General features: G+C 41.5%; 1 gene segment (V, D, J or C); it reads left to right on the top strand.

Annotated features, from left to right (window-relative positions):
* The first annotated feature begins 3,638 nt into the window (after positions 1 to 3,638).
* Positions 3,639 to 7,793, top strand: LOC139372331 (Ig kappa-b4 chain C region-like). The segment is given in 4 exon segments: positions 3,639 to 3,683; positions 4,029 to 4,035; positions 5,722 to 5,787; positions 7,198 to 7,793. Coding segments are annotated over 4 exon segments (441 nt in total).
* The last annotated feature ends 5,546 nt before the right edge of the window (positions 7,794 to 13,339 follow it).

Genomic DNA, 13,339 nt, shown 5'->3' with positions numbered 1-13,339 from the left:
TAGTAATCTCCTGCATCTTCAGCCTGGACTCCACTGATGGTCAGAGTGTAATGAGTATAAGAACTACCAGATCCACTCCCACTGAAACGACCTGGAATCCCAGACTGACGGGTTGTAGCATCATAAACCAGGAGTTTAGGAGCTTCTCCAGGTTTCTGCAGGTACCAGCTAAGCGCATTACCAGTACTTGAACTGGCTGTACAGCTGATAGAGACAGTCTCTCCTGGACTAACAGACTGAGATTTAGGAGACTGAGTCAGAATGATATCTGCTGATGATTCTGAAAAATAAAACAAAAGTGAAGAAAGGCTGATTATTAATCACAACAAATAGACATTGATAATCTTCCACATTCTATCATGAAACATATTAATAAAACCACATCTGGGTTTGGCTGATATCTTCAATATTCACAAAAGAAAGTTTAATTCTGAAGCTAAACCAAACATGAATCAAAGTTAGTCAAAGTGTCTCTCACCCTGAACAAGGAGCCCCAGTGTTCCCAGCAGTAGAATCAGTGACATCATCATTGTGCTGCGTGTCAGTGGCTCTGAAAGGAGTGAACAGTCACTGATCAACACTGGGGTTTTAAAAGTATGTGGACCAATGAGGCAGGACAGATATGCAAAACTCCAATATTTCATGCAAATACACCACGCAGAAAAATGAAGTCAACAGTTTCCAAAGGTAGCCCTACTGTATATTACGTTTGAGAATACTGAAATCATAAACCACACAATGTAACAACTATATCTTAAATCAGGCCTAGTTTGACCCACGTACACAGTGGTTTATGTCCATCAACAGTGGTTGTCAGTCTCAGAAGGTTAATTAAGTTTAACAGTAGAATTACTGCCTCTGTATGTTTCAGACCTTCTCAAGATGGATAGTAGTGGTGCTCTGTCACCCTCCTCTGACCAGACTTCATAATAGCAGTTTGTGTGATGTGTGGAGTGGGTGTTTTAAGTTCAAGCTCCCCCAGATCCTTATAAAATTAAAGTTACACACTCTATATACCCATTCAGTTGTTGGGAGCATACAGTGGGGAGAACAACTATTTGATACACTTCCGATTTTGCAGGTTTTCCTACTTACAAAGCATGTAGAGGTCTGTCATTTTTATTATAGGTACACGTCAACTGTAAGAGACGGAATCTAAAACAAAAATCCAGAAAATCGCATTGTATGATTTTTAAGTAATTAATTTGTATTTTATTGCACAACATAAGTATTTGATACATCAGAAAAGCAGAACTTAATATTTGGTTTGCAATTAATTATATTATATTTGGTTTGCAATTATAGAGATCATACGTTTCCTGTTGTTCTTGACCGGGTTTGCACACACTGCAGCAGGGATTTTGGCCCACTCCTCCATACAGACCTTCTCCAGATCCTTCAGGTTTCTGGGCTGTCGCTGGGCAATACGGACCTTCAGCTCCCTCCAAAGATGTTCTATTGGGTTCAGGTCTGGAGACTGGCTAGGCCACTCCAGGACCTTGAGATGCTTCTTACGGAGCCACTCCTTAGTTGCCCTGGCTGTGTGTTTTGCGTCGTTGTCATGCTGGAAGACCCAGCCACGACACATCTTCAATGCTCTTACTGAGGGAAGGAGGTTGTTGGCCAAGATCTCGCGATACATGGCCCCATCAATCCTCCCCTCAATACAGTGCAGTCGTCCTGTCTCCGTTGCAGAAAAGCATCCCCAAAGAATGATGTTTCCACCTCCATGCTTCACGGTTGGGATGGTGTTCTTGGAGTTGTACTCATCCTTCTTCTTTCTCCAAACACGGCGAGTGGGGTTTAGACCAAAAAGCTCTATTTTTGTCTCATCAAACCACATGACCTTCTCCCATTCCTCCTCTGGAACATCCAGATGGTCATTGGCAAACTTCAGACGGGCCTGGACATGCGCTGGCTTGAGCAGGGGGACCTTGCGTGCGCTGCAGGATTTTAATCCATGACGGCGTAGTGTGTTACTAATGCTTCTCTTTGAGACTGTGGTCCCAGCTTTCTTCAGGTCATTGACCAGGTCCTGCTGTGTAGTTCTGGGCTGATCCCTCACCTTCCTCATGATCATTGATGCCACACGAGGTGAAATCTTACATGGAACCCCAGACTGAGGGTGATTGACCGTCATCTTGAACTTCTTCCATTTTATAATAATTGCACCAACAGTTGTTGCCTTCTCACCAAGCTGCTTGCCTATTGTCCTGTAGCCCATCCCAGCCTTGTGCAGGTGTACAATTTCATCCCTGATGTCCTTACACAGCTCTCTAGTCTTGGCCATTGTGGAGAGTTTGGAGTCTGTTTGATTGAGTGTGTGGACAGGTGTCTTTAATACAGGTAACGAGTTCAAACAGGTGCAGTTAATACAGGTAATGAGTGGAGAACAGGAGGGCTTCTTAAAGAAAAACTAACAGGTCTGTGAGAGCCGGAATTCTTACTGGTTGGTAGGTGATCAAATACTTATGTCATACAATAAAATGGATATTAATTACTTAAAAATCATACAATGTGATTTTCTGGATTTTTGTTTTAGATTCCATCTCTCACAGTTGAAGTGTACATATGATAAAAATTATAGACCTCTACATGCTTTGTAAGTAAGAGAAAATGCAAAATTGGCAGTGAATCAAATACTTGTTCTCCCCACTGTATGTAGTGTTCATCTTTCTTTTTTTTATACAGTTTACTTTCCTTTAGTCAGCACCAATTGAAGCATTTTTGGGGTGTGCGTCAGATCATGCTTTTCACCATCCTATCATAACCCCAGAAAACTGTTTCTAGTTTTAAACTACAGTATCATGTCGATCTCATGGTGTGTCAATCCTTGCATCTACACTGGGGACTAAAGATAGGAGGGAGGACTGACAGTCATAGCAGTCATACCTCATATCAGAGGTGTTGAGGGTTTCTCTGTCATATAGAAATATAGCCTATGGTGTTGAATAAATGGTTTACAGCATCAATTTATGTTGATGATTCAGCCTTTTCTCTCATTTTGAACCAAAAGACATGGTGCTTAGGGTGAGGATAACGCTGTCTGTCTGTGTACCAAATGTGTTACATCTGACATATCACAAGTTCTACCTTAATTTGGTCCAGAAACATTTGGTTTGGCCGTGTTGACAAGATGTCTCACTTCTTGTTGTGGCTTAGAATGAAACAGACATAGTTGAACCCATGTTGGGCATCATATTGGTGCAAGTTTTAAAATGCATCCTTTTACAGTATTTATCTGTTTAAGCAGAAATGTTGTTGCATACATCTAATGTGTTTTTCCATTGTGCTCAATAGCAAAATACCTGTCAAGATTTTAAGGCAACTTAACAAGTGTGATGAAGTAATTGAACAAGTTGGAGCTCCTCTGAACAAAAGCAGAAGTAGCCTCTATGTAGCCTACTGCAAGAGAAATAAAACATCTATTTATTAATTAAAACAAAATCAATTTATTCATGCATGGGAAAGATGGATTTTACCAATGGAGGTCAAGCTTGAATGGGGGTTAGATCACCAAAGGAACAAATCTAGGCTACCCTATGGATACATAGAAAGTACAGGCTATACAGACAGCTTGCAGGAGGCCCAGAATCCAGCCACGCAGGAGAGTATAGATCCACACATGTATCGTGGCCATGTACAAGATGTCGGAGGACGCCAGGTTCAGCATGAGACACAGGGTAAAGTTGGGGTATTGTGCCATGCTGCTCAGTTTGACCACCAGAACAGCTATGTTACCAGGGAGGCCCAGCACACATCACAGCCCCAGGACAATGTTTGAAATCAGACGACCTGAATCCAGGGAGGTGGGGTCCATGCTGGAGGTGCTGGAGGAGTTCAGATGCTCCATGGTCGATGAAAGATAAGAGATCTAAGAGATATCTGGAAGACAGTAGACTTCAGACATTTCATTATTATTATTATTATTATAAAACAAATTATACTGTTAAAACAGTCTCTACACTAGTAAACAGAGTGCATGAAATCCTCACAAGTTTTTCTCTTCTCTTGATCTCATGTCATAGATTGATAGTAAGTGAAAGGTGTGGGTTAACTGCCTCTGGTCAGATTCCTCCTGATGAGCTGTGTGTGTGTTTTTTTGTTGCAGATTTACCCCCTTTTCTCCCCAATTGGTAGTTACAGTCTTGTCTCATCACAGCAACTCCCCTATGGACTCAGGAGAGGCGAAGGTCGAGAGCCATGCGTCCTCCGAAACACAATCCTGGAAAGCCGCACTGCTTCTTGACACACTGCTCACTGAACTCGGAAGCCAGCCACAGCAATGTGTTGGAGGAAACACTGTCCAGCTGGCAACCGAGATCAGCTTGCAGGCGCTTTTTCCACCACAAGAAGTCGCTAGAGCTTGATGGGACAAGGAAATCCAGGCCGGCCAAACTCTTAACTAACCCGGAAGACGCTGGCCCAATTGTGCCATGCTTCATGGGTCTCCCGGTCATGGCCAGCTGTGACACAGCCTGGGATCAACCTCAGGTCTGTAATGACGCCTCAATCACTGCGATGCAGTGCCTTAGACCACTATGCCACGTTTCCACGTCATTTCAATGAAATTATGTTGAACACATGTGGAACAGACATTGAAATGACATCTGCCCAGTGGGATGATTGCACTTCTAATTTCCTACCTGATTCTAGCATAAATCTACCATGACTGCTATCTTATGTTATCTTAATTTGGAAGCTATTGACAATATCTGGTCATTTGCATAAAGAGTGGGACGCAACTATGAGTTCTCATATGTAGCCTACTGACATTCTCCCTTCATCTCTTCATTGACTTTCCTTCTTATATCCCTCTATTTATTCTCTCCTTTGTTTCTTGATTGAGGTAGTTTCACTGTCCAAGTATTATCTTTTATCAGTTGAAACCTCCAACATTTACAGTAACTGTCAACATCTCAAACATCCTTTCCAACCATAACTCACAGTCCTTATAAAGTCTCACTGAGTCTTTGTGAACTTGATCAGATCCACAGATGACTGACTATACAACGTGGATGGATGGGTCTGTCAATACTATTCGCAGTCAATATAGATTCTAGACTCATCTATTTGTTCTAAGCTAGTCTCCCAGTTTCTGGTGGAAAGCAGACTGAACCAACCTTTCCTCTAAGATTGTGCCTGTGCTTAGCTACATTCCATTTAATTTATCCCATAATATGGAGCCTCCACTGTGCTTGAAAATATGAAGAGTGGTACTCAGTAATGTGTTGTATTGGATTTGTCCCAAACATAACACTTTGTTTTCGGGACATAAAGTTAATTTCTCTGCCACATTTTTGCAGTTTTACTTTAGTGCCTTATTCCAAACAGGATGAATGTTTTGGAATATTTGTATTCTGCACAGGCTTCCTTCTTTTCACTCTGTCATGTAGGTTAGTACTGTATTGAGGAGTAACTACCGTATCATGTTGATGATCCATGCTCAGTTTTCTCCTATCACAGCCATCACACTCTGTAACTATCTTAAAAAGTCCCCATTCAATTCAGGCTGTTAGACAACAAAATGTGGATAAAGTCAAAGGGTGTGAATACTTTCTGAAGGCACTGCACATCAACATAGTCCACCAGCCATTTTCAAAATGTTGAAAGTTCAATGGGGAAAGTGAATGTGTCCAGTCTACTGGAGTTCCAGAGTGTACCAGTAGGGGGCATCAGTTCCATGTCTCTGTTATCATTCCCCTCTGTGTCTGTCTGGAGGTTTTCAGAATCAGAATCTATCACTGTGGTGGACTTTCGGTGGAGGGACCAAACTGAGTGTTGGCAGTAAGTATTCAGTTCTTGATCTTGACCTCTGATATCAAAATCCCATTTAATTTTCTTAACAATATTACAACTCCCTTAAATAGAAAGTAGAAATGTATATTTATTTTTTGAGAATTTGTTTTGCATTTATTTTCCTTAAAGTAAATTTTGTTAAATCAAAATGCCTATTCAAGATGTAATAATTCAAACAAGGTTATACAGTGTGTATTCATTTGGAACAGAGATACTGTTGAAATAAGAGTGGTTTAGATGAATGTAGCTTTAGAAAGAGCAAAAGCAGTGTCTCTATAGTGTCAGAGGTTTTTGTACGGCCGCTGAATGACATTGTATCACTGTGGCACACTTTTGGTGGAGGCACTAGACTGGATGTTGGAAGTAAGTTTACCTACCTCTAATATAGAAAATGTTCTGACCTTGCATATAGATGCACTGATGATCTTTTGAGAGAAGAAACTAAGATTAAAATGGAAATAAATGCTATGCATAGTTATGTTTTTGGTTAAAGAGTTATTCTGTTCATAAGAGTCCCCATTTGTGTGAAAATATATTTTGGTTAAACCTCAAATATTAACCTATTATTTTTGGTTAACAGACCTAGTCTCGTAAATAATATCACTATTCATTTTATTTAAATGTGTATTTTAAATGTATATAATTGTTTTAAGATGGTTATATTCAACTTAATTCACTCCTTCAGCATTCAGCTACAAGGTATTGCTTAGCTTTGCTATCTATTTGCTATTTGCTATTTTGTATCTTATTTGATCCCATTTGTTGTTTTATTTGCTATCTATTGAAAATACTTGCTATCTTGTGAAGTCCAGCTTTTCTGCTGTTCATATGAATATAGGTTTATTTTCAATTTGATACAATATATTGTAAATTACACTTTATCCATTTTCTTTTCGAAAATGTAAAACGTAAATGTTTTAGTGTGTCTTTTAAATTGAATGTATTTCATTGTTAGATGTTTACAGTCAACTGGAATTGATTTCTTCAGCACAGGCATATTATCAAACAATTGTAATTGAATTCGTAATTTAAGAATTGTTCATACATTCTGTGAAATGTTCTTTAAAAGAAGAATAATAATAATTAATAATGAAATGCAGTTTGATTCCTATGAGTTTATTCCATTACAGTAAGGGAGGAATATTTCACATTTTAAACAGTACAATTTTGAAGATAGTTGATTGTATTTTCAGTCATCTCATGTAGTTATAATATGCTTCAGTAGCTACTCAAAGGGAAGTGTGATAAACTGACTGTCTGTATGAGGAACAGAAACCTACTGATGGAAAAAAAATGTAATTTACAGCTAAGATGTAAAACTGCTGCATCATTATTGTCATATCAGTCTGATGATTGATTGATAGTTCCCCTCTCCATAACTTCCCACCTGTCTTTTAGGTGATGTTCGTCCCACCCTGACAGTCCTGCCCCCCTCCAGTGTGGAGCTGCAGCAGGGGAAGGCCACTCTCATGTGCCTGGCCAACAAGGGCTTCCCCTCAGACTGGAAGCTGAGCTGGAAGGTGGATGGCAGCAGCAGCAACACCTGGGAGGTGACCGGGAACCCCGGGGTCCTGGAGAAGGACGGCCACTACAGCTGGAGCAGCACCCTGACCCTCCCTGTCGACCAGTGGAAGAAGGTGGGCTCTGTGACCTGTGAGGCCACCCAGGGCTCCCAGTCTCCTCTCTCTGAGACACTGAGGAGAGACCAGTGTTCTGATTAATGAGCTCCCCCCTCTGACTCCACTGTTTTTACTCTGCACCTCTCCTTCTTACTGTTCCAGCAATACCAGCACACTGATCTAATGCTGGGCTGGATCCTGTGTGGGAATCCTTCCTCCAGCTGGAGCTTTTATCATAGTGGAACAAAGAACAGAATACATGTCTGATTCTGATGTCATATAGATCTGCTTGGCTTTCATATCACATGTGTTCTGAACCTTATTACTGTAATCCTGTTGTTTCTGACATGTTGAGATAATAAAGACGTTCTATATTTTAAACTGTTTGCCTGGATATCATTATTTAATGAGTTTTACCATTAGACATTGAGATACTTTTGATTTATTGCATTTTCATAAAGAATGATGAGCTCTCTGCCCTGGAAAGTAATTTTACTAATACATGTTATTCAATGAACCTCTTTCAATGAGTGTTTGGCTGATTGGGCCAAATATAATACCAGTCAAAAGGATATCTACAGTGATACTAATACTGAAACCATGTTCTCTAGACTCCCCAGTCTTTATGATGTTACTAATACTGAAGTCATGTTCTCTAGACTCCCCAGTCTTTATGATGTTACTAATACTGAAGTCATGTTCTCTAGACTCCCCAGTCTTTATGATGTTACTAATACTGAAGCCATGTTCTCTAGACTCCCCAGTCTTTATGATGTTACTAATACTGAAGTCATGTTCTCTAGACTCCCCAGTCTTTATGATGTTACTAATACTGAAACCATGTTCTCTAGACTCCCCAGTCTTTATGATTTTACCAGAACCATGTATTAGAGAGGATATATAGGTTTCTGCATTATGATGTATTTACATGACACTTCAACATTCTGTGGCAGGCATAGTAGATCCCCATTAACATTACAACGGTGCTGTGTAACTGAATGTCTAGAACTAGAACAACATTACAAACTCTAAAAGTTGGCCTAACTCTCTAAATATATGACTATGGATGTTACCAATTATGAAGCCATGAGCTCCAAGCTCAGTGGAACTCTCTGGGAACAGGTGAACATCTGGCCATGGTACTGCTGTATTCTGGGACTGTTGTGGTCACCCTGCCCATGTAAATCTGAGTTTCAACCCAACCAGAGTTCACATTCACTCAACCTCAAATCCTCTGGGACTGTGGCAGCTGTGTGTCTGACTAAAGAACTGAACATGGGCTGGGGAAGCAGACTTTACACTGGACTTTGCATAACGTTCAAATCGGGGAATTTTTTATGGCTTTGAATACAGTATGTAGACTACATTTGTGACATGTATAATAATCTTATTAAAGAGGTGCTTCTTGAATGGAATCGATATGACTGTATTCACTCCTTCAAGGTTGGAGGGGTAAAGAAGTTGAGTAGGGCATAGTTGGGTTCGGACAGGATCAACATTCATGCTATTGCGTAATGAAATGAGTGCTTCTTACAATATCAAGATAAATCAAAGTGTGAAAAAAAATCTGTCGTTCAAAATAAAGCATTTTCTACAGCTCTGTATCCTTAGTGGTCCTAGTGTGTTAAACAAAGATGTAACATTTTTGCAGAATATATTGAGAGATATGTACATTATCATAGTCCGTAGACACGTCTAACCAATTACATTATTGTAGTGTCATATTGTGATGAATTGGTGTTTAGATGACTTTTAGAATACGGGAGACTCTGTAGCTGTTGAGTCAGAACAGTTCCTCTTTAGCTGAGGGAGGTTTTTGTACGACGCTCTAACACTGTGTGAATGGATAGCTGACACCCTGCTGACAGTAGTAATCTCCTGCATCTTCAGCCTGGACTCCACTGATGGTCAGAGTGTAATGAGTATAAGGACTACCAGATCCACTCCCACTGAAACGACCTGGAATCCCAGACTGACGGGTTGTAGCATAATAAACCAGGAGTTTAGGAGCTTCTCCAGGTTTCTGCAGGTACCAGTGGAGATAATCACTAGTACTTGAACTGGCTGTACAGCTGATAGAGACAACCTCTCCTGGACTAACAGACTGAGATTTAGGAGACTGAGTCAGAATTATATCTGCTGATGATTCTGAAAAATCAACAAAAGTGAAGAAAGGTTGATTAGTAAGGTTATCACAACAACAAACATATCGTAAAGAATAGCCTATCAAGCATAGCCTGTCAGGTTAAAATAACGAATGAAGTGTAACTCTGAAGCCAAACACATTATGAATCAAAGTTAGTCAAAGTGTCTCTCACCCTGAACAAGGAGCCCCAGTGTTACCCAGCAGTAGAATCAGTGACATCATCATTGTGCTGTGTATCAGTGGCTCTGAAAGGAGTGAACAGTCACTGATCAACACTGGGGTTTTAAAAGTATGTGGAGCAATGAGGCAGGACAGCTATGCAAATGTCTTTTACGCAAATGCGTGCATTTGCACACACACACACACACACACACACACACACACACACACACACACACACACACACACACAGATAAAATTAGTCACCAGTTTCCAGAAGTATGCTTACTGTATATCAAATCGGAGAATACTAAAATCATAGACACACCACACATTGTAACAAAAAAAATAAAATATAAAAATATCTTCTCTTGATCTCATGTCATAGTTTTTTGATAGTAAGTGAAAGGTTTGGGTTTACTACCTCTGGTCAGATTCCTCCTGATGAGCTGTCTGTCTGTCTGTGTGTGTTTTATCCCTCCCTTCCCCCCACCCCACACACACACACACACACACACACACACACACACTACAAGGGCCCTCACCACACTCCAAGGGCCCTCATCCCCTCCCTGTAGGCAGTCTCATTGTTGTTGGTAATCAGGCCCCAGTGTTGTAGTGTCATCTGCAAACTTGATGATTGAGTTGGAGGCGTGCATGGCCACGCAGTCATGGGTGAACAGGGAGTACAGGAGAGGGCTAAGAACGCACCCTTGTGGGGCCCCAGTGTTGAGGATCAGCGGGGTAGAGATGTTGTTTCCTACCCTTCCACTGGAAAGTCCAGGCCCAGTTGCACAGGGCGAGGTCGAGACCCAGGGTCTAGAGCTTAATGAGTTTGGAGGGTAGTATGGTGTTAAATGCAGAGCTGTAGTTAATGAACAGCATTCTTACATAGGTATTCCTCTTGTCCAGATGGGATAGGGCAGTGTGCAGTGTGATGGTATTTGCATCGTCAGTGGACATATTGAGGCGGTAGGCAAATTGGAGTGGGTCTAGGGTATCTCTGATGTCTCTCTGGAAGGCAACTCGTGCCCTAATTTCATCCACCTTGTTGTCTAGAGATTGGACATTGTAATATGCTCGGAAGCGGTGAATGGTGTGCTCGCCTTCAGAGTCTGACCAGTAGGCCGTTCTGTCTTCCTCTCCTGCCGCGACCGCGTTTTTTGGGTCGGCCGCTGGGATATGATCACATGTCCAGGGTGGAGGTCCGAACAAAGGATCCGCTTCGGGAAAGTCTTCCTGGTCGTATTGATGGTAAATTGACGTCGCTTTTATATCCAATAGTTCTTCCCAGATGTATGTAATAACACTTGAGATTTTCTGGGCTAACAATGTAAGAAATCAGATATTAAAAAAAATAATAATAACTGCATAGTTTTCTAAGGATCTGAAGCGAGGCGACCATCTCTGTCGGCTCCATCTTGGTCCTGAACAGAAGACTTATCCCAATCTTTACTACTTGTTCAGCATCTTCTTCAAAAGAGAAGCATCCTCTACAGCTCAGTATCCTCCGTGTCCCAGTGTGTTTGTGAATGAAGCTCCAGAGAGAAGAGTGTTCCAAACTAGAGTTGCAATCCAGCAGGATTCTACTGGAAGTCTCCCTTACTCATACTGACCCGAGATCAGAGGAGCCCCAGCCATGAACACAACCTCCAATAGGAGATAGAAACACAGAGAAAGAGACAAAAAAACACTTTACGACTCACAGTTAGGACGTGTGTTAACATTAGGAGATAAATGTATCTCATAACTGACTTTAGTTGTGAATACAAAAACATAAAAGCCTTACTTGTTTTGTTTTCATATTCAAATATTGATTCAATGTTTAGGACCTATCAGGGTTGGGGTCAAATGTATTTTTATGTATTAAATTCAACACTTCTATTCATTTACGTTTTATAATCAAATTAAAATAATTCAGGAGTTGTGCAGTATTCAAATTAATTTTCTAAATGATACAATTATTGAATCTATGAAAATAAATGGACCCTTAGCCTGATTGCAAATGGTTTCCATTTTTTTGCATGAGGGACAGTAATGGTGCTCTGTCGTCCTCTTTTTACCTCTTTCTACTTCCGGCGCCGACAGAGATGGCCGCCTCGCTTCGCGTTCCTAGGAAACTATGCATTTTTTTGTTTTTTTACGTGTTATTTCTTACATTAGTACCCCAGGTCATCTTAGGTTTCATTACATACAGTCGAGAAGAACTACTGAATATAAGATCAGCGTCAACTCACCATCAGTACGACCAAGAATATGTTTTTCGCGACGCGGATCCTGTGTTCTGCCTTACAAACAGGACAACGGAGTGGATCCCATGCAGCGACCCAAAAAAACGACTCCGAAAAAGAGGGAAACGAGGCGGTCTTCTGGTCAGACTCCGGAGACGGGCACACCGTGCACCACTCCCTAGCATTCTTCTTGCCAATGTCCAGTCTCTTGACAACAAGGTTGATGAAATCCGAGCAAGGGTAACATTCCAGAGGGACATCAGAGACTGTAACGTTCTTTGCTTCGGAAACATGGCTCACTGGAGAGACGCTATCCGAGGCGGTGCAGCCAACGGGTTTCTCCACGCATCGCGCCGACAGAAACAAACATCTTTCTGGTAAGAAGAGGGGCGGGGGCGTATGCCTTATGGCTAACGTGACATGGTGTGATGAAAGAAACATACAGGAACTCAAATCCTTCTGTTCACCTGATTTAGAATTCCTCACAATCAAATGTAGACCGCATTATCTACCAAGAGAATTCTCTTCGATTATAATCACAGCCGTATATATCCCCCCCCCCAAGCAGACACATCGATGGCTCTGAACAAACTTTATTTAACTCTTTGCAAACTGGAAACCATTTATCCGGAGGCTGCATTCATTGTAGCTGGGGATTTTAACAAAGCTAATCTGAAAACAAGACTCCCTAAATTTTATCAGCATATCGATTGCGCAACCAGGGGTGGAAAGACCTTGGATCATTGTTACTCTAACTTCCGCGACGCATATAAGGCCCTGCCCCGCCCCCCTTTCGGAAAAGCTGACCACGACTCCATTTTGTTGATCCCTGCCTAAAGACAGAAACTAAAACTAGAGGCTCCCACTCTGAGGTCTGTCCAACGCTGGTCCGACCAAGCTGACTCCACACTCCAAGACTGCTTCCATCACGTGGACTGGGATATGTTTAGTATTGCGTCAGATAACAATATTGACGAATACGCTGATTCGGTGTGCGAGTTCATTAGAACGTGCGTTGAAGATGTCGTTCCCATAGCAACGATTAAAACATTCCCTAACCAGAAACCGTGGATTGATGGCAGCATTCGCGTGAAACTGAAAGCGCGAACCACTGCTTTTAATCAGGGCAAGGTGTCTGGTAACATGACCGAATACAAACAGTGCAGCTATTCCCTCCGCAAGGCTATCAAACAAGCTAAGCGTCAGTACAGAGACAAAGTAGAATCTCAATTCAACGGCTCAGACACAAGAGGCATGTGGCAGGGTCTACAGTCAATCACGGACTACAGGAAGAAATCCAGCCCAGTCACGGACCAGGATGTCTTGCTCCCAGGCAGACTAAATAACTTTTTTGCCCGCTTTGAGGACAATACAGTGCCACTGAC

This window comes from Oncorhynchus clarkii, chromosome 18 (assembly GCF_045791955.1).
Source record: "Oncorhynchus clarkii lewisi isolate Uvic-CL-2024 chromosome 18, UVic_Ocla_1.0, whole genome shotgun sequence".
Classification (NCBI taxonomy): Eukaryota; Metazoa; Chordata; class Actinopteri; order Salmoniformes; family Salmonidae; genus Oncorhynchus; species Oncorhynchus clarkii.
This window is presented reverse-complemented; position numbering and strand designations above follow the sequence as displayed.